We start from the raw sequence: 27,387 nt of genomic DNA on the forward strand, positions 1-27,387 counted from the left end.
CTGACCCAGAAAACCACATGCTGACGGATCATGGGATTTTCAGGCCACTCTTATCTGGGAGTCTCCCCTGGCTGTTAGGGAACAGCAAGAGGCCTGAACCAAAACTTAGGAGACCTGAGTTCCAACTCTCTACGGCCACTTATGCCCTGAGTGAACGGGGGTGAGGGGGTGGGGGGATGTCACTTCATTTCCGGGTCTTTTGCTCTTAAAATAGTGATAACAATGTCTATCTCTCAGAGTCCTTACTCATTAGAAGCAAGAAAATGGATGGGAAAGCCTAAATGCCGATGGAAGACACACTGTCTTTTTTTTTATGGTTGCCAGTGCCACTTTTCTGGTTGTTACTCAGGGCTGGCTTGAGGGAGGCTGCAAGGTGTGGCATCTTAGGGGAGAACGCAGCTTCCAGCCCTGCTCACAGCCAGGTTCCCAGTGCCCACTGCAGAGCTGCGTGCCCGCTGGACCCAGGGTGATGTGGCCCAACTCCGCCTGAGAAATCATGCAGGAGACCCTGGCGGCCCCCTCCCTTTCTTCCTAGTGGGGGAACATCACTCCTGCTGCCCTCCCACCCCCAGCAGCCCCCCAGCCTCCTGCCCACCTCCTGTCCACTGACTCCACAGCGGCCGCCACTGCCAAATAAGCACCCCAAATTGGAACATATGTCACTCCGGGAGCCCCGTTCGCCCGTCCACCGCTACATGCCTATTTTCTAATTTCCAGCTGACATTTCCCTTAGTGAAATAAATGAATTTGCTCCGGCGGAGGCCCTGTTCGGATTAAGCTGCTGTCAGAGCCCCATGAGCCAAACAAATTGTTGCCCGCAGCCCACCGAGTGGGATGCCTTCCAACAGGGGGCCGGAGGAGAAGGGGGAGGCCGAGGAGGAGAAGGGGGAGGCCGAGGAGGAGAACGGACGGGCTGGGAAGGCAGCTCAGCCAGCCAGTGGGCAGGCGGAGACCAACCACGGGGCGGCCTGGCACCGGGAGCCCTGATGCCAGAGGAGCCAAGGAATTGGAAATCACATAGAACAGGACACTCGAGGAGTGGAGGTGGGCCAGGAGAGGGTCCTGGGAAGGCTTCAGGGAGTGGGGTCCCTGGGAAGAGGGAGACAGGGGATGCATCCTGGAGCAGTCCCAGAGGAGAGAGAGAGGGGCTAATCCTCCCCAAGCTTTGAGGGGGTGGAGGGAGGGTGTGGGCCCGAGCAGACTGGACTCACTGCTCAGCGACGATGTAATCCCCTGGCAGGGGCGTGCAGGGCACTCCGGCCACTTGCACGTGGTGGGCGATCTCCGAGAAGTCCAGGCCCAGGTTCACACCGTGGATGGTCACTCGAGTCCCCCCTTCAGGAGGTCCGGACACCGTCAGGATCTGCGGGAGGGAAGCGGGAGGAGTAATTGGTCGGTCACGGCAGGAGGGGCATGGGCACCTGTTTCCCTCCCTGCAGGGAGGCTTTGGAACACCTGGAGTCTGGGGTGGAACTGCATTTCCGCCACTTTAAACTTGTCTAGGATTCCAACATCATCATCCCGACAATGAAATTGTACCTACTTCATTGGTTCTTTAGGACCTCCATCCAATGACGCCTTCATTCATTCGTCCACTTATGAGAAACAGATTAGGAGAAAGTACTAGGCTCAAGGCAGGGCTTGAATTCACTAGTTGCCTGACTGAAAGCAAGTCTCAGAATCTCCCTGAACCTCAGGTCTCTTTAGTTGGGAAGGAGGATAATCCTCTCTAACCAACGTCACCCTGGAAGCTCCCACATGGAGGGTGTCCGGGACCATTCTGTCAACTCCCAAGGACTCTGTAATTGTGACGACAGAGGGAGAGATGGTTGGATGGCATCACCAACGCGATGGACATGAGTTTGAGCAGGCTCCGGGAGTTGGTGATGGACAGGGAGCCCTGGTGTGCTGCAGTCCATGGGATCACAGAGTCGGACACGACTGAGCGACTGAACTGAACTGAACTGTGACATGTCATGCCGGCAGCCCCTGTGTGCTAGCCTCAGTTGAGTTTACAATGATGAACAGGGAATTTGCCCTCAAGGAACTTAGTGGTCAAGGAGGAGGAGATAAGAAGGCCATAAGTAAGGCTGATGCAGGGTACACAGTGATAAGGTAGATTTGAAGGAAAAGCCATGGGAGCTCTGAGGAGTCCCTGATTAAGGGCCACTGCAGGGGATGACCACAGACGGAAAGTATATTTGACATTACCCAACACACACACAAAAGAAAAATCCTGTAACTCGATTGTGCTCGTATCAAAGAGAAATAGCTTCCTGATTTTCCAAAGTCTGCCGGCTTCCTTTCCAGTGAAGTGAAGTGAAGTTGCTCAGTCGTGTCCGACTCTTTGCGACCCCATGGACTGTAGCCTGTCAGGATCCTCTGTCCATGGGATTTTCCAGGCAAGCATACTGGAGTGGGTTGCCATTTCCTTCTCCAGGGGATCTTCCCAACCCAGGGATCGAACCTAGGTCTCCCTCATTGTAGGCAGATGCTTTTACCATCTGAGCCACCACAGAAGTCTCCCAGGAGCCAGGATCGTTTATTTACTCATTTCTTAATTCAGTCACCAAATGCTGACTGCTTGATTTTATTTTGATGCAACAGGAAAAGGAACTTGCAGAATCAGGCTCTCCTAACGTGTAAATTTCTATCTGAGAATGAATCAGGCTCCAGGAAAAACACAGCTCTTTGGGATCCAACAGATTCCACGGAATAATTTCTACTTTGAGGTCCATAGTTATCCAAAGTAGGAGGAGATTAGACACGAACCCAACCTCAGGCAGAAGCACAGAATTTCGGAACTGGAAGGAGAGCCAGGGTGTCTTATTCTAAGATCATACAACTTGTATACGTGGACCAAATAGAAAAAAAATGTCCAGGGCTCTTTTCACTGCACATTAGAGAGATAAGACAGTAAGGGAGGGAGAGAGGCAAGGAAGTGGGGCAAAGCCAAGAGTCCACTAGAAACCTCCAGATGGGGCCTCTGGGCAGTGATGAGTGGTGAGCACAGGTGAAAACGCTACTGAAGGCTCTGGAGACTCTTCCTCCGCCTATCTTTCTCAAGGGGGCACTGTTCACTGCCAGCAACGTGAGCACCATGCATGCGGCCTCCAGCTTGGCCGTGAGCGCCCAGGTGAGAGCAGACAGGGAGAAGATGATGGTTGTGGCGGGGACACGACTGAGCAACTGAACTGATGAATACAAATAAATCCGATTCATGAGATAAATTCCTGAGGGAGGGAAAGGGGTGCCCGGAGGCATCTCTGGGCACTGGGTGTGGGGTTGGAGGTGAGGGGGAGTCAGGGCGATTTGGAAAGAAAGGAGCTGGCAGGAGGAACCTGTAGCCCCATGGCTTTCCTGTCTCTGAGGATTCTAAATAAAACCAACATGAGATCTTGGTTGTTCCACCCTCCCCGGCGCCACTTCCTCAGGTCCCTGGGCCTCCTGAGCTCTGGGAGATGGATACTTGTAAGGAGGAAAAGGAAAGGGTGGCCTCCATGGCCCTGCAGGAAGAGTGTCAGGAGGAAGGAGGTACCACTGAGCAAATCTAAGCCGGCGCCCTCCCCTGATAGCCTGGAACGAGCATCACTGGCCCGACCTCCCCTCCTTCAGCCACCTGGATGCCAGGAACCTACTGAAAACCCTGACAGAACCGTGATGATTGGCTTGCTCTCTTTCCTCCACTTTTATTTTTAAAAATACATTCTCTTGCTCACGGCGGTTAATTACAACCTTTCAGAAACACTGTGAAATGAAATCTTTCTGGAAAGCCTAAAAATATTTCGGTCTTGCAGGTAGCACGTGGGGATGGTATTATGGCTATTCCGTGATGTTGGCAGGTCCACGGGGCAGTGTCCTCCTGCTGGGAATTCACCACAGTGATCTTCAAGGGTCTGAGGCAGAGGCCTGGTCACTTGGGGACTGTCACAAATGGACATTTGTGAGCACAGAGCTGCTCAGAAGCATAAGCCAGCTTATGCTGTTTAGAGATGGGAGACTTGACAACATTATTAGCAAGCATAATTGTCTTGCATGAAGACAAATCAAAGAGATGGATAGTTAGGGGTGTGGAGACCCAAGTCTGAGCCCTTCTAACCCAGGTAAGAGCTGCTGGAATCCAGACTGGGATCATCCTCACGGGTTAGGGGCAAGTGGCTGGGGAGTGCTGGGTCCCTGTGGGTCTTCCCCACACAGTACACACTATATCCTGTGCCTCCAGCACCCGGGGAGGTGGTGAAGGAGTTTGAGGGTCAGAACACTCAGCAGCCACTGTGCCCTGGGGCTTACATGGGGTGTAGCTTCCCTTTTCTTGCTTAAGACAAAACTGATGAACAAAAATCTGGATTTCCAAAACACAGATGAGGTGGTGAGAACTTGATTTGCAAGAGGATTCCCAAGGCCGCCATTACGGATGCTTTCCAAATCTATATTGTTGGCTCAGACCTCTCTCCCGAGCTCCATATCCATATATCCAATCGCTACTGGACACCTCGACTTCCACATGCATGTCCCTCAGGCACCTCAGATTTCACCACGTCTAAAAATGAACTCTTAATTTTCCCTCCCTCCACCCCCAACCTGATTGTCCTCCCAGATCCTCTTTCAAGGTTAATGGGATCACCGTGCACCCAGCTAGGATCTTGCAAGCATCTCTGTTCCCCTTCCCTCTCCTACCGTGTGTGATAAACACAGGGACCGTGAGTGCTGGCGCCCAGGTGTCTTTTGAATCCGTGCCCCGCTCCAGTGTCAGAGGAGGTGATAAGTGGATCTGTGTCCTCAATCACACTATCCTCGGTCTTCCTCCATGCGATCTGACTTCCTCACATGGCCAGGTGGTCGTCATGGACACATACCTGATCTGGGGACTGGTCACTTGCTCTGAAAACCTTCAACGGCTCTGGCCACTGTCCAGGCAAAGTCTCTGACTCCCGGGCTGGCCCGTCACTTTCTGATCTTAGTCACTTCAGCCACGTCAGCCCTCTCACGCTCTGTCCCCCAAGTGCTCCCCAGAGCCCAGGGGGCCCTGTCCACACAACGCACTCTAAAGCTCTCTGTGCCTTTGCCCGTGTCATTTGCTCTCCCCCCTGGCTTGAAAATCAAAGCGAGACAGGGTGGAGGTCTGGGCTCAGTGGAACAGAGACAGGAGTCCCGTGAAACTCACCACCTGCCACCTGAGGGCTTCCAGGTGACTCTGAGAATGAGGGTCAGGGTCTGCCAAAACCCTGTCTGCGTAGTGGTAACATCCCGGCCATCCTGCTCTCACTTTTCCCGAGGACCAAGCATGGAGGAGAGGCTCTGGAGGGGAGGCTTGGAGGACACAGATCCGCTTATCACCTCCTCTGACACTGGAGCAGGGCACGGATTCAAAAGACACCTGGGCGCCAGCACTGATGGTCCCTGTGTTTATCACACACGGTAGGAGAGGGAAGGGGAACAGAGATGCTTGCAAGAAGAATGGATTCTCCAGAGAGGGCGTGAACAGGAGTCTTCAGGACACTGCCCCAGGCCCACCAGTGCCCCACCCTGGAGACTGCCTCCAAGACTCTCTCTTCAGTACAGTAGGGTTAGATGGCAGGGCACCCAGCATGGCACTCAGGAAGCTTGGTCCCCTTGGGAGCCACGTCTGGCTTCTCCGTGTAGGTCCACAGGGAGGCGAGTTGGTGGAGTCCCAGACTATTGCTTGTAGAGCTCCCAGGAAGGCCTTCCAGATCTGGGAGGAGGTGTGGGGCCACAGGGGAGAAAGTGCTAACCTTCTGGAGAGGTGAGGCAAAGAGAGTCCTCCCCCCACGGTCAGAGGGAGACCAAGAGACAGCCAGGGGAGCAGCCAGATCCATGCATCTGGTCTTCTAGTTTCGGATGGGCCCCGGGCTGCCAGCTGCTCAGGGGTGCGGAAGGAGGGCCTGATGCTTGGGCGGTGTCGGCGGCCGGAAGACAGTGAGCTCGGGAGGGGGACAGACTCTGAATTCCAGCTTGATACTTACAAGCTAGGTAACCTTCACTCTCTGTGTTCACATCAGAAAACAGATAACAGTGCTTGCCGCGCAGGGATGCTGTGAAGGTGAGATAAGACAACACCTGGAAACTCCCTGGTATGATGATGGTTGTGAGAGCAGGTCACGATAGTTGGCAGTTAGTTTCCTTCCTAGAGTTTCCCTGCACCTGTGTCTTCCTAGACCACAAAAACATGGGATGGTGGTGGTGGAGAGAGCCTAGAGGTGGGAGGCATCTTTCTATTTACCTGGAAAGAGGACACACGGTCCAGGGAACTTATAACTTAGACGGTGCTTGGTGGGCTGATCCAGGGCGGAGAGAGATGCTTGCGGGCTGATTGGAGAAAGCCTGAGCTTGGTGGGGGAGTGGCCGTACCGCCCAGGGCGGGGCCTTTGTGTCCGCGGGTTCACGGCTCCCCGCAGTAGCATGTTCGGAGCCAGACATCGCCCTTTCACCCAGAATAAATTTGGGAGGACACTGGCCCAGTCTAAAACGGCCTTCATTCTTCCCTTCTCGTTACTTCTTTGCCCCTGGCTATTGGCCATTCTGAGGCCCATGGGGCATTGCATTACAAACTCAATGGACTCTTTCAGGAAAGTAACTCTGAATGAGACACCCACGCGAACAAACGGTTTGACAGTTTGGGATGGATGTGTGTGTGCTTGGGGGTAATGGGGGTGTGGAGAGAGGCGGGAGGGAGCTGAAGTCCTGTGAAATCAGCTGGGAAGATCTTTATACACGGACTCATTTCAGCTCCATGCTTTGCAGCACACACCGTGGACGAGGGATCGCGGTCCACTCTCCTCTGTGGACCCCAAGGGAGAGCCAGAAGTACGGGAGGAGCGGGGAGAGACAGAGCAGCTGCTGAGCGGGGGTGCGGGGGGCGACCGAGGGCTCCCCCACGTTCTGGGCCGGCTCTCGCTGTGTGCTCCCCTTGTCCCCTCCGCGAGCTCTGGTTCCACTCTCTTACGTACTATGCGTGCTCCCTGGGGGAGGTGGGGCGCCCGTGGCTACAGGGTCTGAAGCCCGTGTGCCTTTGACCCACGGTTCCCTCTGCCCCCCAAGCGTGATGCTAACACATGCTTTACCCATCACACGAGGCTCTGCTAATGACACCTCCTCAGAAAGTCTTTCTCTAACCATCTCGGCAGATTTAGGAGCCCCTTTACCTACACCCTCACTGCCATGGGTGAACACCCCTGACAGCAAGGGTCACTCTGGACTCTGTCTTTTCTCAATAAGACAATAACTATCTCGGGACAGGGACTTCCTCCATTTTTCTTAGTAACTTGACACATCACACACTGCCTGGGACACAGCAGCTGTCAAGACCTGTCCCCAGCTCTTTCTTCCTGGGAAACACTGGGCTCAGGCAGATTCCAGGACAACCTGTGTTCTCGAATGACCGCTGCAAGGATGGAGGTAGGTGCCCAGGTGTCGCTTGGAAGTGGGGCAGTCTTTTCACATCGGAAGCATCAAGTTCTTCCTGAAATCTCGCTGACTTTAGCTCAAGCCAGTTTCTGCTGTGATTTCTCCTTGAATGGAGGACCGAACAGCTGCCTCCTCATCAAACCTCTTTCAGATACTGAAGACAGCAATTAAGTCACCCCTGGTCTGTGCTTCTGCAATTCCATCAGCCTTGCATTGGAAGCTCTTGTTTTCCAGGCCCTTTGATCATTTCAGATGTTTTTCTTTGGACCCTTGGATATCCATGAATCCTCTGAGAGTGTAAGAAAGAAACGCCAAGCAGGCTCGCGGCTTGAGCAAAGGTCTGCTGATTCGCTGCAAGGGAGGCCTGTGCCAACCTCGACTTGCCCTAGCGCGGGCTCACACGCCACCGGCCAGGCAGGCCCTGGGCAAACCCCAGGGGGAGGTAATCCCTTCTCTTTCCCATATGCTTACCTTACTCCCTGGAATTCCTTTCCCTGTTTCAGTCACCTCTCACCCTACGTGTCTCTCTTCCCTAAAGGACCTTTTATGCATATGTGCTCTGTTGCTTACTTGTATCTGACTCTTTGCGACCCCATGGACTGTGGTCTGCCAGGGTCCTCTGTCCATGGGATTATCCGGGCAACAATATTGGAGTGGGTTGTCATGCCCTCCTCCAGGGGGTCTTCCTGACTCAGGGATAAAACCCGGGTCTCCTGGTTTGCAGGTGGATTCGTTACCATCTGAGCCACCAGGGAAACTCCAAAGAACCTTTTAAGTGTGTTAGTCACTCAGTCGTGTCCAACTCTCTGTGCGACCCCATGGACTAGCCTGCCAGGCTCCTCTGTCCGTGGAATTCTCCAGGCAAGAATCCTGGAGTGGATAGCCATTCCTTTCTCCAGAGGACCTTCCCGACCCAGGGATAGAACCTGGGTCTCCTGCATTGCAGGCAGATTCTTTATCGTCTGAGCCACCAGGCAAGAACTGAAGAACCTTTAATTTGCGTCCTACTGAGACTTAAAGTTGTGTTATTACCTTGCCTTAAGAGTATTGGCTTTTTAACTGGTTGTAGAATTAAGTTTGTCTATTTGCAGGATTCAGAAAGAGAATATGGGAAACACAAGAGGGCTCAGTCTGGCATCCCCTAAGCCCTGTCCCAGAAGCAATCACAGATCACGCCAGGATCCCGGTGTCTGGCCCCAGCCCAGGCCGTGCCCCTCATCTGCCCTCTGTAGGCCTGGATGAGCAGGCCAGCAGGCTGTGGGATGAGGCTGGCATGAATGATGGGAGGGACAAACCAGGAGACTCCTGTCTCCTGCGCATCCTCTAAAAGTCGCCAGGAATCCCTGACTTGGGGACCCACTCCCCCACCTCCTCAGACCTCACCTGCCGGCAGCCCGACCTCGCCCGCCGCACGCCCGGGCAGCCGGGCCAAGCCTGCGTTCCTGCCAGACTGTGTCATGTGTGTTTTCCACCGTGGGTGCCGTGACCTGGAAAACAGCCGCCGCGATGCTGCACTCGCCCTGATTCTTGCAGCCGCTAATTGAACAGTTCAGAGGGAACTGTGCCACAAAGCCGCCCAAGGGCGAGAGCAGATGCAGCTGATTAATTACAGCTGGGGAGCTCCACGGGGCTGCACCGGCAGCAGAGGGAGGTGCTGGAGGCCCAGGGTCTGGGCAGCCTAGGGAGCACTGGCTGGGCCACTCCTGGACTTGGGCAGAGCCCTGGAGGCTGGAGGTGAGGCAGATGTACGGGTAGATGGTTAAGGGGTCACAGGAGAACCCCTTCGAGATGGGAGCCTCATGAACACTGGCTCCCATCCTAGAGACCCTGTCTTCTCTGTTTATATCTCCTGCCTGATAGACGTGATGGGAGATGAGACAGAAGTGGGCATCAGCTCCAGGTTACTAAAGATTCTGATAATGGTACCTACTTACCAATTTTTTCATTTATTAAGTACTTATCATGAGTCGAATTGTGCTGAGGGTCTTATATATTGGGTTTCCCCTGGTGGCTCAGATGGTAAACAATCCGCCTGCAATGTGGGAGATCTGGCTTTGACTCCTGGGTTGGGAAGATCCCCTGGAGAAGGGGGTGGCTACCCACTTCAGTATTCTGGCCTGGAGAATCCCCATGGACAGAAGAGCCTGGCAGGCTACAGTCCATGGAGTCGCAAAGAGTCGGACACGACTGAGAGACTAACACTTTCACTTTCTTATATATTACATCTCACTTAGGGCTCACGACAAGCTATGAAGGAGGTGCTACCATTATTTTCACTTTATACACGCAGAATAGTGTTCTGGATAGGCGAAGGAACCGGCTCAAGGGGACAGAGTGAACGGCAGAGCCCAGCCAGGTCCACCTAACCGGTGCCTCCAGCCTCCCCACCATGCTGCCTGAGTCTCCAGCGTCCTGCCAGGGCACAGCCCCAAGGCCGTCAGCTATGAGAACTCATGCGCCAGCCTCGTGAGCCCCTCTGTGCAGGCCCGCACACTTGCTGCCCTCCAAGGAGCTCTGGAGTTGGTTAGCCACCATTTCTCTGAACTTCTCAGCTTCCATCCTCCCCACTCTCTGGCCCTGACCCTGTGAATGCCCACACTCCCCTCGGCCTTGCCCCGGTGCCATCTCTCCCTGTGCATTCGAGTCTCCCCAAATGATGCTCTGGGTGGGGACCACTGGCTTGCTTCCTATCTCTGTAGCAGGCTTGATGACGAATGTGGTGCCCACTCCACTCCCTCCCCCAGCCCATGGACTGACAGTTCTATTTGTCTAACTGAGCCCAGGAAAGAGATGAAGGATGCTACAGGGTCAAACATGGGAATTCCAGAGTCAAGTAGCTAGGATGAAGTCCTAGTTCTACAGCTCACTAGCAGTGTGACATTAAGAAAGGTATCACCCTTCACAGTACCTTGGTTTCCTCATCTGTAAAGTGGGGCTCATGATAATTGCTTCCACCTCATAGAAGTTGTCATAAAGTCTAAATGAGATAATATACAGACGGTGATAAGTTAGCAGTGCTAGGTCGCAGGTGAGCATTCAGTGAGTGCTAGCTATCTTTTTGCTCATTACTATTTTGTGATTAAGAAATCTCAGCAGAAGCCAGGCCAGTTGAGTTCCAAAAGAGTTCAGTTCAGTTCAGTCGCTTAGTTGTGTCAGACTCTTTGCAACCCCATGGAGTGCAGCACGCCAGGCCTCCCTGACCATCACCAACTCCCAGAGTTTGCTCAAACTCATGTCCATTAAGTTGGTGATGCCATCCAACCATCTCATCCTCTGTTGTCCCCTCTTTCTCCTGCCTTCAATCTTTCCTAGCATCAGGGTCTTTTCCAATGAGTCAGTTCTTTGCATCAGGCGGCCAAAGTAGTGGAGTTTCAGCTTCAGCATCAGTCCTTCCAGTGAATATTCAGGCCTGATTTCCTTTAGGATGGACTGGTTGCCTCTCCTTGCAGTCCAAGGGATTCTCAAAAGTCTTCTCTAACATCACAGTTCAAAAGCATAAATTCTTCAGCACTCAGCTTTTTTTATAGTCCAACTCTCATATGCATACATGACTACTGTTTTCTCCCAAGGAGGAAGCATCTTTTAATTTCATGGCTGCAGTCACCATCTGCGGTGAAAATGGAGCCCCCCAAAATAAAGTCTCTCACTGTTTCCATTGTTTCCCCATCTACTTGCTATTAAGTGATGGGACCCGATGCCATGATCTTAGTTTTCTGAATGTTGAGTTGTAAGTCAACATTTTCAGTCTCCTCTTTCACTTTCATCCAGAGGCTCTTTAGTTCCTCTTCACTTTCTGCCATAAGGGTGGTGTCATCTGCGTATCTGAAGTTATTGATATTTCTCCCGGCAATCTTAATTCTAGCTTGTGCTTCATCTAGCCCAGCATTTCACATGATGTACTCTGCATATACGGAGAAGGCAATGGCAACCCACTCCAGTACTCTTGCCTGGAAAATCCTATGGACAGAGGAGCCTGGTAGGCTGCAGTCCATAGGGTTACCAGGAGTCAGACACAACTAAGCGACTTCACTTTCACTTTTGACTTTCATGCATTGGAGAAGGAAATGGCAACCCACTCCAGTGTTTTTGCCTGGAGAATCCCAGGGACGGGGGAGCCTGGTGGGCTGCTGTCTATGGGGTCGCACAGAGTCAGACCAACTGAAGTGACTTAGCAGCAGCAGCAGCAGCACTCTGCATATAAGTTAAATAAGCAGGGTGACAATACACAGCCTTGACCCAGAAGCAAAACAATGAACTCCACAGAACCTCAGAAATACTCAGAAATTACGGGCATCCTACACCTCAAAGCATTGGTTCCGTTCAGTTCAGTCACTTAGTTGCGTCCGACTCTTTTCGACCCCATGGACCACAGCACGCCAGGCCACCCTCTCTATCACCAACTCCCGGAGCTTTCTCAAACTCAAGTTTATCATGTCAGTGATGCCATCCAACCATCTCATCCTCTGTCATCCCTGTCTCCTCCCGCCTTCAATCTTTCCCAGCATTGGGGTCTTTTCAAATGAGTCAGTTCTTTGCATCAAGTGGCTTAGCTTCAGCATCAGTCCTTCCAATGAATATTCAGAACTGATTTCTTTTAGGATGGACTGGTTGGATCTCCTTGCCATCCAAGGGACGCTCAAGAGTCTCCTCCAATACCACAGTTCAAAACCATCAATTCTTGGGCGATCAGCTTTCTTTATGGTCCAACTCTCACATCCATAGCTTTGACTAGGTGGACCTTTGTCAGCAAAGTAATATTTCTGCTTTTTAATATAATGTCTAGGTTTTTCATAGCTTTTATTCCAAGGAGGAAGCGTCTTTTAATTTCATGACTGCAGTCCATCTGCAGTGATTTTGGAGCCCCTCAAAATAAAGTCTGTTACTCTTTCCATTGTTTCCCCACCTATTTGCCATGAAGTGATGGGACCGGATGCCATGATCTTCATTTTTAGAATGTTGAGTTTTAAGCCAGCTTTTTTCACTCTCCTCTTTCACTTTCATCAAGAGGCTCTTTAATTCCTCTTTGCCTTCCGCTATAAGACTGGTGTCCTCTGCATATCTGAGGTTATTGATATTTCTCCCAAAGTGGCTTCATGTTTACAAGTGTCCTATGCAAGTGGATCCTCTGGGTATTGTTTTTGGTGGGGCTCAGGGCAAGTGGAGAGGGCCAAGTTGTAGCAGGGGAAAGCCAGGTGTGGAGACTGCCCAGCACGGCGTTTGCTGCCTCTCTGACGGACCTGTGGGGCTCTTGCCATGTCTGCAGCAGGCTGTCAGCACCCTAGACTGTGTTCTTAAGAGGAGGTGGGAAAGGAGAATTCAGAGCCTCCCAGCACAGCCAAGGGTGTGGGTCCAGGGGAGTCACTCGGGTGGAGCACCCCCAGTGGACGGGTACACTTTGTATCAAAAGCTCCTGTGTCTGAGGTTGGAATCAGGAGGGCTCTGCCCTTCATCAGGACAGGCCAGGGAGGACACTTGTGGGTACTACGGGGACAGTTAATCTTCTCCTGACTAACCCACTTACTCCTTTCCTGTTGCTTAGAGTTTTCCTGACTTGAGAGGGCAGTGATACCAACATTGTGCCCGCAAATTCTGACCCCAGCCTGGCTCCCCAAAGCACCTGGATGCTGAATCCAAGATAGCAGACTGTCACGTCCTTTTCCACCCTCGCGTGTCTGTGTGGGTGTGGACGTGGGCGTGTGTGTGCTCGAGCAAGCGTGAGCACACTCTTCACGGCAGAGCCCAGCCAAAGAGCTCTGCAGGCATCCATAGCATCGGCAGCACCAGCTTTCTACCCGGCACGGATCCTTGCCGGCTCTGTCTTAGCTGATAGTACATTCAAAACCTAATTGTTATCTCAGCAGAGTAACTCCATTATTCATCCTGACACCATCCCCCGTTAGCTGTTTGTTGCAGTGATGTTATATTAATGAGGCCTGCAAATAAATGAACGGGAGATCAGAGGGCTGACTTGTTTCTCAGGAAAGCTGGCTGACTTATTTATTTATTTGTTGGGAACTTTGCAGCGAGTCACTCTCACCCTGGGCAGGTGGCTCTTGTCTTTTCCAGCAGAAACTCACTGTAGCCTTATAGATAAATACTTCCAAGTATCCAGCTTGCCACACAGTTTCACACAAGCATTTGCAACTGAGAGAATCCAGGAAAAAGATCTGCTTTAAAATGTTAGGGCAAACGGAGAGCGGGAGGAATCAAGAGCAATGGATCATCTCAAACTTCTAGCGCATCAAGAATTATTTATGCCTGGTTTCGGAGGGCAGTGCTGGCAGTTTTCAATTGGTTTTCTTTCCCGGTTACATGTACCTAAGATAATGTGGAACAGAATGGATATTCCCTAACGGTGGTTTAGCGAGGCGTGGGGAGTTACTGAAGTTGACAACTTTATACGGAAAAGCTACAAAGTGATTAATGGAGAGACCACTGCAAAACCAGTTCTCCTAGGATCTGGCATCAGTGTGACCTTACTGGACAGTGTGGCAGGGGACTTCAGAGGTACACAGGAGTGTCTCCTGGTACCCAAATGGTGTAGGCTCCTGATCACTCACTGAGACGCCAACACGGGGGATTTGTCCCTTGCATCCTAAGCCTGCTTTGCCTTTATTTCACCCCGATCTCCATTCTCACCTGCAGATATGAACTGCCTGGGCCCCAGCCTTTGGGCTTTCTGATCAACTGAGATGCTTGTGAGAGCAACTTTCACTGTGACCATCATCCCATTCATAGACACCGACCAGAAGCCAACCGAACAGTCCGACAGCTTTAAGGACCACAGGTAATTGAAGTAACACCTCCCCTGGATGTACAAGAAGTGATCGCCTTACACTGAAAAGTGCCCCCAATGTTCTACCGTTCTTCTCCCCACTGATAGAAGTAAGTGTGAACTTAATTCTCTTTAGGAAGACAGGGGACGGTTATTTTAAGGCTTAAAAGAGTAGCCAATGTCCCCAGTTTGTCCGTATCTCCTGACACTGACCAAGGGGACTCGGATCCTGGGCTCAGATGTTTTGGGGGTGGGGTGAAGTGGGAAAGTGCACAGCCAGGGAATACTTCTCTATCCCTCTGGCCAAGAGAAGGAGCATCAAAAGGTGGGGCAAGTTTGCATTCTGGAGTCAAGAAGCACCAGTGAATTTGTCTTGCCACTAACCAGATGTGTGACTTTGGGCAAATTATTTACTCCCCTAAGCACTGTTTCCCTGGCTCTTAAATGGAGATAATTACAGTCATCTTGCAGGATTGTAATAGGAAGGAGCAGGTACGCAGAATCTATGGGTTCTGGCACATAGTAGTGTCTGGTTAAAGAAAAGCTATTATTAGTAAGACTCCCGGAACTACGAGTGTGACTCATCTGTTCAGGTCCTTGGCCTGACTGGTGTTCTTGTTAGGTGTGGAGCTCTAGGTCCTTGCTGCAGTCCTCTTTCCTAATAGCAGGCAGCTGCAAAGGGTTACAAATTACAAATCTCTGTCTGAAGCCCTTTGGGAGAAGTAGAGCAGCCTGCAGGGCAAGCAGGTCCCGGCCTCTTCCAGGTGGCCAGTGTTCAGGGACAGGCTGGCTGTATCGCCCGGCCACCCAACTCAGGACTAATTTATTCACGTAATAACTTCTAACCTAATCATGCCTGAATCAATTCCTTAGAACCACAGCACCTCCTCTTTTTGCTTAGAATATTCTGTTGTGGGAATTTGTGTTGAATTTTATCCCCCACAAATTCACATGTTGAATCCCTAACTCCCATCACCTCAGAATAAGACCTTATTTGGAGATAGGGTCTTTACAGAGATAATCACATTAAAAATGAGGTCATCAGTGTGGGCCCTAATCAAATATGACTGGGATTCTTATTTTAAAAAATTGGAGACAGACATGCACACAGGTAGAACACCTTGGTGATATGAAGGCTGAGGTCAGGGAGCTGCTTCCACAAGCCAAAGAATGCCAAATACTGCCCCAAACCACCAGAAACCAAGAGAAAGGCTCGAACACATTCTCCTCACAGCCCTTACAGCATGAACCAACCCACTGAAAGCCGGATGTCAGACTTCGGCCTCCAGAACTGAGAAAGCCAATTTCTGTTTTTTAAGGTCCCCAGCGGAGTCTGATCCCTGCAGCCCTAGCAGACCAATGCACTTGCTTGGAGTGGAGACCTCTTTGACAGGTGCTCCAATACCTCTTGGCCCTTCCCAAAGTTTTCTCCCAAGAAGCTCTTCCATTGACCCGTTCTGCTGGGCGCTGCCCACTCACAGTCTCTCTGGGCTTCGCTTTCTCTCTAGGGGAGAGCTCCTAACATCCTCCACTGTGATGTCCTGGTGGGTCCCTGAGGCACACGCTGGGGAGGAACGGAAGCGTGCTTTCCAAACCTCCACGCGTCTGAACAGGTGACACGTGTGCAGACGCCCAGGATGACAGCTGGAGTGGGAACAGCCTGGAATGCCTCCCGCGGGGGACAGCGTCATTATCACACCAAGGGCTGGCTGAGAGGGAGCAGACGGTGAGTCCTGAGGGGGTCCTAACCTGAAGTCGAGGCAAACTGGGAAATTCAATCGGCTGGAAGATGTGTCCTACATGGAGCTGCCACAGGAGATGGGTCTCTAGGGGAGGGCTTGGTTGCCATGGAGACAGCTGGGTTAGGAGGGGTTAAGGAAGAGCACAGCTGTTCAGCCAACTAAGCTTCAGCTCACTCCTTTTCCTTTGAGGTCAGCTCACTGATTGCCCTGCCCCCGCAGGCAAGACAGCCCCATTCCAGTCCCTGCTGGTTTCCAGCAGTGGACATCCTGCTGCTCCCAGGAACCACCTTGGGCCATCTCCTCCCTCAGGAAGGATCTTTGTGGTCAATGGCTCCTGTTTACACGTGGGCACATCCTGAGGGGCTATACATTTTTGAAGATAAGGGAGGGTCAGAGAGGAGAGGGAGGTTTGTAAAAAAGAGCACAGAGCTTGTAGAATTCCGATTGTTAAAAAAAAAAAAAAAAGATCTAGGCCAACATCAAGGAATTAGCCAAGAAAGCCCAGGTAAAGGAAATGAGTTGACTCTTCTTGAAAGTTACTTTTAACAAATCACACGTTCTTGGGAACAGATGCCGCCGAAATGAGGTGGTGCTCTTCTCAGTTCGTGCTACAGAGGTTGGTTCTCTTGATTACTGGTGATGCTAACTTTGATCACTTGGTTAAGATACCTTAAGCCTTTAACCACCGTCCACCAGGCTTCTTCACTGTAAAGCGTGTACGAAAGTACTCTGCACCATTCTTGTTGTAATGAACACAGGTCGTGTGGGGAGAGAGCTTGAGGCTCTGTCAGCATCCCATTTCTCACTGTTCTTTGCTAATTTGCTAATTTTGCTAATTTTAGCCTTCATTGGACATTCCTGCCTGAAACAAAGATTACTGTGAACTTTGCTAAGTGGTGATATTTCTGTTTCCCTAAAGTCCTTCTATTTTTAGGACTTGGGATTCTAGAATAAAGAGGAGCTTCCTCTCTCTCACATTGTTTATTTATATCAATAAGGACCACACATTCTTATATTATTTTCTTGCATCAAGTACATTAGGATGATTATTTTCTTGCTCACATTGCTGCAGATTTGGCCACTGGGGCTAAATCAAGTCGGCTCATGAGCCCTTTTGACGTGAAACTACAGCTGTTTTAGTGTTGTCACTTGAATTTAATCACAAGAAAACCGTCAGACAAATCCTAATTGAAAGGCATCCTACAAAACAATGGTCACGAAAGACAAAGACTGGGGATGCGGGCGCTGGGCAGTCGTGATGACGAATGCCGCACGTGGTCTGGATTGGAGTCTGGGCCAGAAAAAGGGCGTCATCGGGACGACTGGGAAATGTGAAGAAGACATGTATATTGGACGGTGTTATTCCATCACTGTTAATTTCCTAATTCTGATCATTGTTCTGTGGTTATGTAAGATGCTAATTTTGGAGAATCTGGGTGAAGAGTATATGAAAGTTCTTTGTACTATTTTTGCACCTTTTTATCAGTCTGAAATTATCTCAAACATGCAAAGTTTAAAAAGTGAAAAATGGCTTTTGTAAGGAGAGGAGGCTTGGTTGGGGGTTGGGGGTGCAGACTGAACGCGGGTAGAAGGTTCCTGCTCTGGCTTCTCCCACCCACGTGTCCGGTCCGGAGTGCCTGCCGTCCCTGGAGTGGCTGGAGACACCGTGTGGGTTTGTCTCTCTCCCCTGATGCTCTTTCTTTGTCTACAGCCTCTACTTGAAAAACACCAACAGGAGAGACCCCACTGCTCAGGGCCTCCACTTCCTGCTGCTGCGTTCACTGGGAAAATCAATTACCGCCTAATTACCTCAGGGGGTTAATTAGCATCGCATAGCCTGGGTGTCCTGGGGAACAGAGCAGCCTGTCAGTCCCCGGTCAGTGAGCAGGGGCGTGGGGGCAGAGGTCTCTCTGGAGAAGCCCGCCTTCGGGCGGGGCTGGGGCGCAGTCAGGGTTGGCAAGGGTGAGAGGGCTGATGGAAACGGGTGCCTCCTGTCTGATCCGAGCGTCCCTGGACCGCAGGTGCGGAAGCAGAGAGACGAACCACAGCCGCAGCAGGAAGAATTATAGGATGGAGCAAATTCTCAGGGCAGCCGCTGCTGGAAATCACTAGAATCAGGGAGAAGGCACGGAGCCCTGAGCGGCTCAGGGAGCTAGTCTGGGGCAGAGGCCGGGGTGCCACCAGCAGTCCCAGTGAGCACTTTGCCGGTGAGATGAGGGCATAGGAGAGAGTCAGTAGGCACCGCCAGCGGGCATGGCCAAGAGAAGATTGGGATTGTAGAAGCCTGGTCTTTGAAGGGCAGAGTCCGCACCCTCATAGCACCTTCCTACAGGGATGAATGAGAACCTGGGTAGAGGGACACACGCTCCTCCAGCACTTCACTGTCCCTGGGATTCACAGCCCTGTGGATGCACAGCATCTGGTCTGTACACCCTAGGAAGGCTGGATGTGAGGGATGGGAAGCCCACTTCTTTTTTACTGTACCATCATACAAAAAAGGATTTTATTTTGGGAGATAGATTTCTAATTTACGGCAGGTTTTACTTCCAGAAATAAAACCCCCAAACAACACAATCTCATTCAATCTTAAAGGCTGGCACACTGAGCAAGGAATGTCCTTTTCAGTGTCGGGTTCCAGGGCTCTGCCTTTTGGTAAGCTTTCAGCCACCAAATCATCCACAGTAACATGTTCTAGTCTTTTTTCTTTAATTACCTCTAGCGCAAAAGCAAAAAGCAAATCACATCATTTAAAGTCATGATCTTTACAGTATGCCTTCTGCTGATCCTTCCAGCCAACATTCAATTAATTTAGGTCTCAGCAGCCCTTTGAGGCGTTCTCTTTCTCCAGTTTCTATCAACTTTTGCTTCATTGATGCTTTCTACTGAGCATCTTTGTTCATCTTGCTAACCACACTCTTTGGCTGCCCGGACCTAGACCCTCAGTCGAAGCCCGCTTCTTGTTTAATATTACTTGGGCAAATCATAGACACTTTAAAAATGTTCTTACAATTAAATATATCTGAGCTGAAATATAAGCTCTGCCATTGTGAACTTGGACAATTCCATCACTCAGAGCCACGTTTTCTTCCTCTGTAAAACGGAGGTGAGAATTTTGGCTTCTCATGGAGTTTATGAGGGCTAGATGAGACAGTGCCAAGCACACCAAACAAATATCTGCTCCTTCTTCAAATATCTCCTGGTAGGTTAACAATACTCATTTGATCTTGAGGCTTCTTTCTTCTTTTTTTTTTTTTAACTGATCTGAAGCTGCAAATTGGTCACAGGGACGTTCCATTAGTTTCCCATTACTCTGTGACACAGGTGAGAGCCAGACTTGGCTTAGAGCCAGACTTGGCTTGCTTTGGCCAGTAATGGGAAAATGAGGCAGGAAAAGGGACAGTGCAGCTGCTCAGGGAAGAAGCAGAAAAGGAGCAGCTGCTCCTGCTTTCTTCTTTTCTTTTTTAAAATTTTTCTGCCAAACTGCACGGCTTGTGTGATCTTTGTTCCCCGACCAGGGCTAGAACCCGGTCCATGGCAGCAAAAGGCCAAGTGTAACCCACTGGACCAGCAGAGAACTCCCTGCTCCTGCTTTCTTAGACTTGCAAATCACAGTGGTACCTGCCCTGGCTGATATTCCTAGTCATCTTGAGGAATGTGTAATTAGTTTCAAAGTGCAAGTGACAGTCGGTGAGTAGGGAACAGTAAAGAGTGATGAGCTCCTAAGGCAACCAGAGTTAAATGCAACTACTCCTCTCCCCAGCCATTCAAACCCCAAGCAGCTGCGTATTCATTCACATCATCTCTTCATCTTCCTTTGCAACTGACTATTCAGGAAACATCATTTTTTCCCTCCTCAGGATAATTAGTTACCTATTTCTTTCCATTAAAATGCACAAACAAATTTGGACAGAAAGGAAACCCGTGGAAACGGCGCGGTGGCTCATGCAGTGCCTGCCTTCGCTTTCTCCTTCCATTTTCAACTTTGCAACTCTGGGCTAATTGCAGCCCCTGACATCACATTTCTGCTGAGAAAAGCTGAGCCTGTTTTTTCTGAAATGTTCACCCACCATCCAGCCAATTTCTCATCCCCACCTGGCAAAGCTGGGCTGGCAGGCAGGCTGGGCTGGCTCTGCCTCCTTGGCGCACACATGCACACTGAGGCACACGCATGGCTGTGCACGTGCATGAGGACACACTCCCACACACTTGTCACTTATGGCTGCACACGGGCCATCGGGACACCCGTGAGAGGCGTTACCTGCTCTCGCATTAACCTCATTCTACATCAAGCATTCTTTCATAAAGGCTCAGTTCCCCGTGCCCTGGGGGAGGGTCAGCTCCCAGCCATTCCGTCCCACTCTGGGAACCTGGGGGGCTTACCTCGGTGATCTGAGGGTTGGAGCACTTGACGTTGTGGCTGGACCAGTCGAGCCAGGGGCTGGAGGAGCTGCTGCAGTGCTGCTGAAGGGTGCATCTGCGCTCGCCGCTGCACCAGCCACACTCAAACTTCCGGTCGGCCTTGAGGCAGAGGCCGCAGCTCTCCCGCTGGGCTGCACACTTGTAGAGGTGGACTGCAGAGGGAAGGACAGGGCGGTCAAAGAGGGAGCTGCAGAGGACTCCTCACTGCTTACCCCCTTCTTGCAAGCGTGATATAAACCGCCCGTCCACGGATAACACCAATGATTGTCATTATCCTTGCAAAGAATAATTGACAGGGAATTAATAATAAATTGACGCTCTTAGCAGTTGTTTAAAGGCACGACAGAAAATATTATTATTTAAGAATTCTGGCTCTAGATTAAGTTGGATCAGGGCTTTTCTTGTGGCTTCAGCACTTCCTAGCGATGTGACAAAGAATTTAAATTCTTTGAGTATCTAGTCTGTAACACTCGGGGATCAGTTAGTTCAGTCAGTTCAGTTCTGATCAGTTCAGTTCAGTCGCTCAGTCGTGTCTGACTCTTTGAGACCCCATGGACTGCAGCACACCAGGCCTCCCTATCCATCACCAGCTCCCGGAGTTTACTCAAACTCACGTCTGTTGAGTTGATGATGCCATCCAACCACCTCAGCCTCAGTCATCCCCTTCTCCTCCTGCCTTCAATCTTTCCCAGCATCATCATTTTCAAATGAGTCAGTTCCTTGCATCAGGTGGCCAAAGTATTGGAGTTTCAGCTTCAGCATCAGCCCTTCCAATGAATATTCAGGACTGATTTCCTTTAGGATGGACTGGTTGGATCTCCTTGCAGTCCAAGGAACTCTCAAGAGTCTTCTCCAACACCACAGTTCAAAAGCATCAATTCTTCGGCACTCAGCTTTCTTTATAGTCCAACTCTCACATCCATATATGACTACTGGAAAAACCACAGCCTTGACTACACAGATCTTTGTTGGCAAAGTAATGTCTCTGCTTTTTAATATGCTGTCTAGGTTGGTCATAACTTTTCTTCCAAGGAGCAGACATCTTTTAATTTCAAGGCTGCAGTCACCATCTGCAGTGATTTTGGAGCCCCCCAAAATAAAGTCTGTCACAGTTTCCACTGTTTCCCCATCTATTTGCCAAGAAGTGATGGGACCAGATGCCACGATCTTAGTTTTCTGAATGTTGAGTTTTAAGCCAACTTTTTCACTCTCCTCTTTCAATTTCATCCAGAGGCTCTTTAGTTCTTCTTTGCTTTCTGCCGTAAGTGTGGTGTCATCTGAATATCTGAGGTTATGGATATTTCTCCTGGGAATCTTGATTCCAGCTTGTGCTTCATCCAGCCCAGCATTTCCCATGATGTACTCTGCATATAAGTTAAATAAGCATGGTGACAATATACAGCCTTGACGTACTCCTTTCCTGATTTTGAACCAGTCTGTTGTTCCATGTCAAGTTCTAAGTGTTGCTTCTTGACCTGGATACAGATTTCTCAGAAGGCAGGTGAGGTGGTCTGGAATTCTCTTCTCTTTAAGGATTTTCTACAGTTTGTTGTGATCCACACAATAATCACTGTTTTTCGTGAGGTTTGAATGAGATGTGGTATTCAGTGATTGACACGGTGTCCGCAACAGAGCCTAGCTCTATACATACTTACTATCTTTTCTTTCAACTCAAGCTACATTCTTGGATGTGGTATTCAGTGACTGACACCGTGTCTGCAGCATAGCCTAGTTCTGTACATACTTACTATCTTTTCTTTCAACTCAAGCTACATTCTTGGATGTGGTATTCAGTGACTGACATGGTGTCCGCAGCATAGCCTAGTTCTATACTTACTATCTTTTCTTTCAACTCAGGCTACATTCTTGCGCTGCTGCCTCTATTTCTGACACATATGGGCCTCGTTGAAAGAGGTCAGGACTGATTCCCCATTTCAGGCAAAAATGAAGCTCAAAGAGAGAGGTAGGGACTCTCAGAGTTTAAAGGTTAGAGCCCCAAGCTGGAACACACTCGCTGTGCTGCTAGAACGCAGGTCCCGAGAGGAGACAGGTACGCAGGGGGACCTGGTGGGTCTGAGAGATGCTGGCTGGGCTTTCAAGAGAGGCCACGTGCCCGGCGGCATGGAGACAGAGCTAGCTCATAAGGAAAGAGGGTCGGCACAGTCTTGTGGATGGAGAGAACATCCCGAAAGAGGACAAACCAGCTACTTTTGGGGTCTGCAGATGCTCTTGGTTTTGTCTCTTCCGCACTTAGAAGCCCTGGATGGGCCAGTGGCAGAACAGTTTTGTGAGCCCGAGGCTTGGTTGTTGTCTGCTGCTGTTTTGAATTCAGAGTCCCAGGAGGAATTCTGCAGAAGGGGGATACTGGGAAAGCCCTTTCTCAGTTCTTCTGGTCAAGCACACATGAGCTCGCAGGCCCCTGGGCAGCGTGCGTCTGGAGGCCAGGGACAGGTCCCAGGGGAGGCGCATTTTTTTATTCTTCCATGGGTTTATTCTTCCCTTTTATTCTCATCCTGTTCCTCTGCTCTGCCAAGCATTCCTCAATCCCAGCTACAGAGACTACATTGAAACATCCTGATCCTATGGTTTCTTATGGTACAGGGCAGGAAATGGGAATCTTAAAATGAACAGGTCGACACTGCATTTATTAACATGCATGAATGGTCCCCATCTAATTCCTCATTTGATCCTCACGATGGCCCCCCGCTGCCCAGATAGAGAACTTGGGACACACAGAGGACCGGTAATTAGTGTGAGTTCATCTAGCTACCAGTGAAAGAGGCAGGATTCGAACCCCAGTTCGTTGGATTATGGAATCCTAGTCCTTTGCACCAACACAATGCATTAGCCTCCAGGGACAGCGAGGCTCTGGGTGGGAGGTGAGTGTGAAGACACCATGGCCTATGCATTCAAGGAGCTGCTTAAAAGTTGTTGGGTGCCACAAGGGAGGATTCTGATACAAGAGCTTGGATGTGGCCATTTTTTTTCTCTAAAACTCCAGGTGCAAAGGCAACCTCCGGGAACTAAGCCCAGATTCTCAGCAGGCGGAATGTCTATCTCCTAGCACTGGGAAAGTCTGGCCTGGGTATGAGGAGAAATAGAAGAAGAATCTCCCAGCCTGGGCTCTGATTTCGATGGCAGCATCCAGCACAGGGATGGCAGCGCCTGGAGGAGATGCTGAAGCACTCACAGGTCCTCCTGGGGCCTTGGTCCCTCTCTCTGTGCCCCTGGGGTGACCTCAGCCTGAAGGACAGGCTTGTGAAAACCCTAGCTAATTGAAACGTGACATGTGGCTCATGGCCCTGGGTCAGAGAACAGGGTTCTGGGGGAGGAAGTTTCACATCTCACAGTGGCCTGAGCCATGGGAGGAAGGACAGTGCCTTGGTTAAGCACGTGAGCTCCAAAATGAGACTGTCTGGGTTCAAATCCTGTCTCTTATTATTTGACTCTTGGTCCATTTCTTTCTTTTTTCAACTTCATTGAGGTGTAACTGACAAAAAAATTGTATAATATTTAAAGTGATAATTTGATATACTACAGAGTGAAAAGATTTCTCCCATCTTGTTAATTAATAGATGTTAAGAACACACAAATGTTAAGAACATTTAAGTTCTGCTCTCTTAGCAAACTCCAGTTCCATAACACAGTGATATCAACCATAGTCACCATGCTATAATTAGATTCTTATTCATCTTAGGGCTGGAAGTTTGTACCCTTTTACAAACTTCTCCCTATTTCTCCAACCTTCAACCTCTTTTCTATTCTGTTTCTGATGAGTTGGGACTTTCCCCTCCCAGATTCCACATATAAGTTATCCTACACAGTCTTTGTCTTAAAAACATGGAACACTTGGTGAGCTGGCGTCACTTTGTGCAGGGGTCAGGCTGGTCTCAGCCTTGTTCCAATTTTAGTGTCCGTGTTGCCAAAGCCAGCAGTCTTGGTCTCCCTCTTAGCTTCTTTGGGTCTTGGTTCCCTTATTTATAAAATGAAGATAATGCTAGGGCATCCTTCTCAGTGTTACAATGATTAGGACAAAAAAAAAAAATCCTAAATAAATCACTCAGTGAGTGCCTAGCCAGGGTGCTCATCAAACTGGAGTCACTTCAGTCACTCTGGAGCGCTGGGAGGAATGCTGTACGGAGGGCAACTGACCTGGCACCCAGGAGGACCTCCACGTGGGTCTGCAGGACCAGAATGAGGCCATCTCATGGAACGCCCTCTCCCGCATCAGCCCAGCTCCTTCCTGAGGTTTCTCGCAACAGCCGTGCCCTGGAGTCAGCCAGCTGGGCCCTCCCACCCACCTCAGGACCAGGGGAGCAGATTGACAAGCCTTCTTTGTACAGCGGCTGAGGCCAAAGACAGGAGAACCAGGACCTCATTGGGAATAATATCTCCATTTCCAGGGAAACCGGCAGGACGTTCCTGCCTGCTGTTCTCCTGGTCAGGTTCCACAGACACTTCAAAGTCTTCGGGAGCCAGAGGAACAGGCGATGAGCCGGCAGCCGCCCGGCGGATGCTCTGGTTGTAATAAAACACGGTTCCCAACAGGACTCCTTTGATGACGCCAAATGTTGCTTTGGGGGCCTCTGAAGAGTTCCGCGGACAGGGGGAGTATATTATTCATGGCACTGTGGCCGGCCGGCTCTGATCCCTCCAGCCCCGGTCTTTCCTGGGGGTCGCGGAAAGACCAAAACTTGACCCGGAAGTAGCCGCCTACCTTTCAGGTCCTGAGGGTTGTCAATGATGAAATTGCCATTCCACACCACGGCAAAGTCCACGGCCAGGTTGCTGATGTCCATGCCGTCGTACTGGTACTGCGGGGAGAGGGGCGGGGCACACGTTCACGAGGAATTCTATCCCGGGGGTCAGGGTGCTGCTGGCATCCCAGGGGGCCAGGAAGCAAACCAGGGGCTCGGGTTCCCTCTGGGATGAGAGAGGAGCAGATGGAGAGACAGGAGCCCCAGGCGCGCTCACATCATCCCTACAGTGCCTCCCTCCGACTCCCAGTCACTGGCGCCAACAGGATCCCGCTCAGACCCCTTTGCTGGCATTTAAAACCTCCTATAATCCAGTCCAGGCTTAGTTCTCCAACCTTCGCTTCCACTGCTTTCCTCCAGAAACCTCTGGAGCCCCTGTTTCCGAGGAAACTCTCCTAAGCCCCTCGCTGCACCCGTTCGGTTCACACCTCACAAGGAAAGCCTCTCCTCTCCCGACAGCCTCCAGCCTCCAGCACCTTGCCTCTTCTAGCCTGGCTCAGACGCACCTTCCCCTCTTCTCTGCCCTCCCTCCCAGCCCACTCCGTGCTCCCCGTCCCCTGGTGTTTGGTCTTGAACCCGGCACTTCCTGGGATCTGCACTGGATTTCCCCCCACGGAAATCTCTTTAGGAAGCCCACTCACCGCTCTGGACACCCCGCAAAGCCCTGACACAGCACGTGCATAACGGACGGCAGTGCCTCAGTGGTTGACTGGCCAGGCCCTGCAGGGGCCCTTTCTTTCCACGTGTGAGCTTTACTTCCATCAACAGTCCACTAGGGACAGTGCCCAGAGCTTTGCGGGCACACCTCTGAGCAGCCCAACCCCTGAAGGCTACCAAGCCGCAGTCGGGAGTGGACTTCCTCCCATGTTGATCCTGCCTGGGACCCTCAAGCCCTCAGACACATCAGACCCGCCCCTCTGGTGGCCCAGCTCCTGAGCCTCAGCGGAGACCGCCCCTGGGACTCCCTGCCGCGGGGGCTGCCCAGCCTGGCCACGCAGCTCCCGGGGCCCGTCACCGTCAGCCCGCCCCACTCCCCGGCCCCAGCTTCCCACCGCCTTCCTCCCTTTGTCGTGCTCCATGACTTTCTCATCTCCTACCTTCCCCGGGTGCTGGGCGGTCTTCCACCAATTACAAATTCTATCAAGCGCCCGTGACCCGGGAACCCAACAGCTCCCTGATAAGAGGCCCAAGATTTCTCTTTATCGCTCGCAGGCGAATTACCTTCCCTCAGCACCTCTGTCACATTCCTCCCCCCTCCATCTCCCAGCTGACCCCCCACGGGCAGAGACAGGGAGCTGGCAGATGAAAAGATCTTCGCTGGGCTAGCGGGATAATGAAACACCTCGTGGGGCTCTGTGGCGTTCAGGATCGGTTTAACCCTTGCTGCTCTTGAGGTTCACTGCGTCCTCCTCCTCCTCCCCCCTCCTTCCTACCTCCCCTGGTCCCTTCCGCAGCTTTCCTCCCGCGTGGTACCCTCCCTGCATCCACTTCCCGAACTGGGGCAGGCTCTGGGGTCACGTTGACTGGCACTGAAAAAGTTTCACCAAAGGCTAAGAGGTACTTTTTCAACTCGGAGAGGGCGCAAATCTCTCAACTTAAGCCACGAGGGTCCTTGCAGCCCTCCACTCCCGCCAACACCTGCCCTGCTCTGCTGAGGAACCCTGGGTGTCTGTATACTCTCCTCTGTCTCTGTGGACAGGGGTTGCTTGTGGACGTGGAAGGTTCTAGAAGCTGGGGGGAGGCCAGGCTGAGGCCCTGGCCCAGGTGTGAGAGAAAGGCCGGCTCTGGCTGGCCTGGGCCCCGGTCCTCTTACCGAACTGTTCTGGCACTGGACGCTGGAGCTGTTGAAGCGCAGGGCGGGGACCCGATGGACGGCCCCCTGGATGTTGAGGACGCATTCATAGCCCCGCTGGCCAGACTGAGGCTGGGGCAGGTTTCGGGCCTTGAGGGTGATTGGCTTCACTTCCCCGACGGGTATCAGGATCTCCTCAGTGGGGACCAGCTGGGGGCAGTCCTGGGGAGCAAGCAGAAGGCCTCTGTCTGGTCTGTCCTGGCTCATACCTCCCTACTCCCCAAGCCCGGGTGGAGGGACAGGCCCTTGATGCCGCGCCAGACCCCTCTGCATCCAGGCGGGGTGCCCCCGAGGACGCTCCTCATTGTGGAGTCGCCAGGGAATGTGAGACCTATCTCTTAGCTCCAGGGCTTTGAGATTGTCATCCCCAGCCCACGAGTCATCCTGAATCTGACGTGCATGTTACCATCGAGGAAT

General features: G+C 51.4%; 1 protein-coding gene across 3 annotated transcripts in view; it reads right to left on the reverse strand.

The window, feature by feature from the left end:
* Positions 1-27,387, reverse strand: part of PLXNA2 (plexin A2) — a 238,425-nt gene that overhangs the window by 43,099 nt on the left and 167,939 nt on the right. For all 3 annotated transcript variants that reach the window (XM_070384706.1, XM_070384704.1, XM_070384705.1), the window contains 4 exons: positions 26,932-27,132; positions 25,079-25,175; positions 20,323-20,513; positions 1,212-1,363 (listed from right to left, as the gene is read on the reverse strand). In XM_070384706.1, coding sequence (XP_070240807.1) covers positions 1,212-1,363; positions 20,323-20,513; positions 25,079-25,175; positions 26,932-27,132 — 641 coding nt within the window. The remainder of the gene's footprint in view (positions 1-1,211; positions 1,364-20,322; positions 20,514-25,078; positions 25,176-26,931; positions 27,133-27,387) is intronic.

This window comes from Bos mutus, chromosome 16 (genome assembly GCF_027580195.1).
Source record: "Bos mutus isolate GX-2022 chromosome 16, NWIPB_WYAK_1.1, whole genome shotgun sequence".
Lineage (NCBI taxonomy): Eukaryota > Metazoa > Chordata > Mammalia > Artiodactyla > Bovidae > Bos > Bos mutus.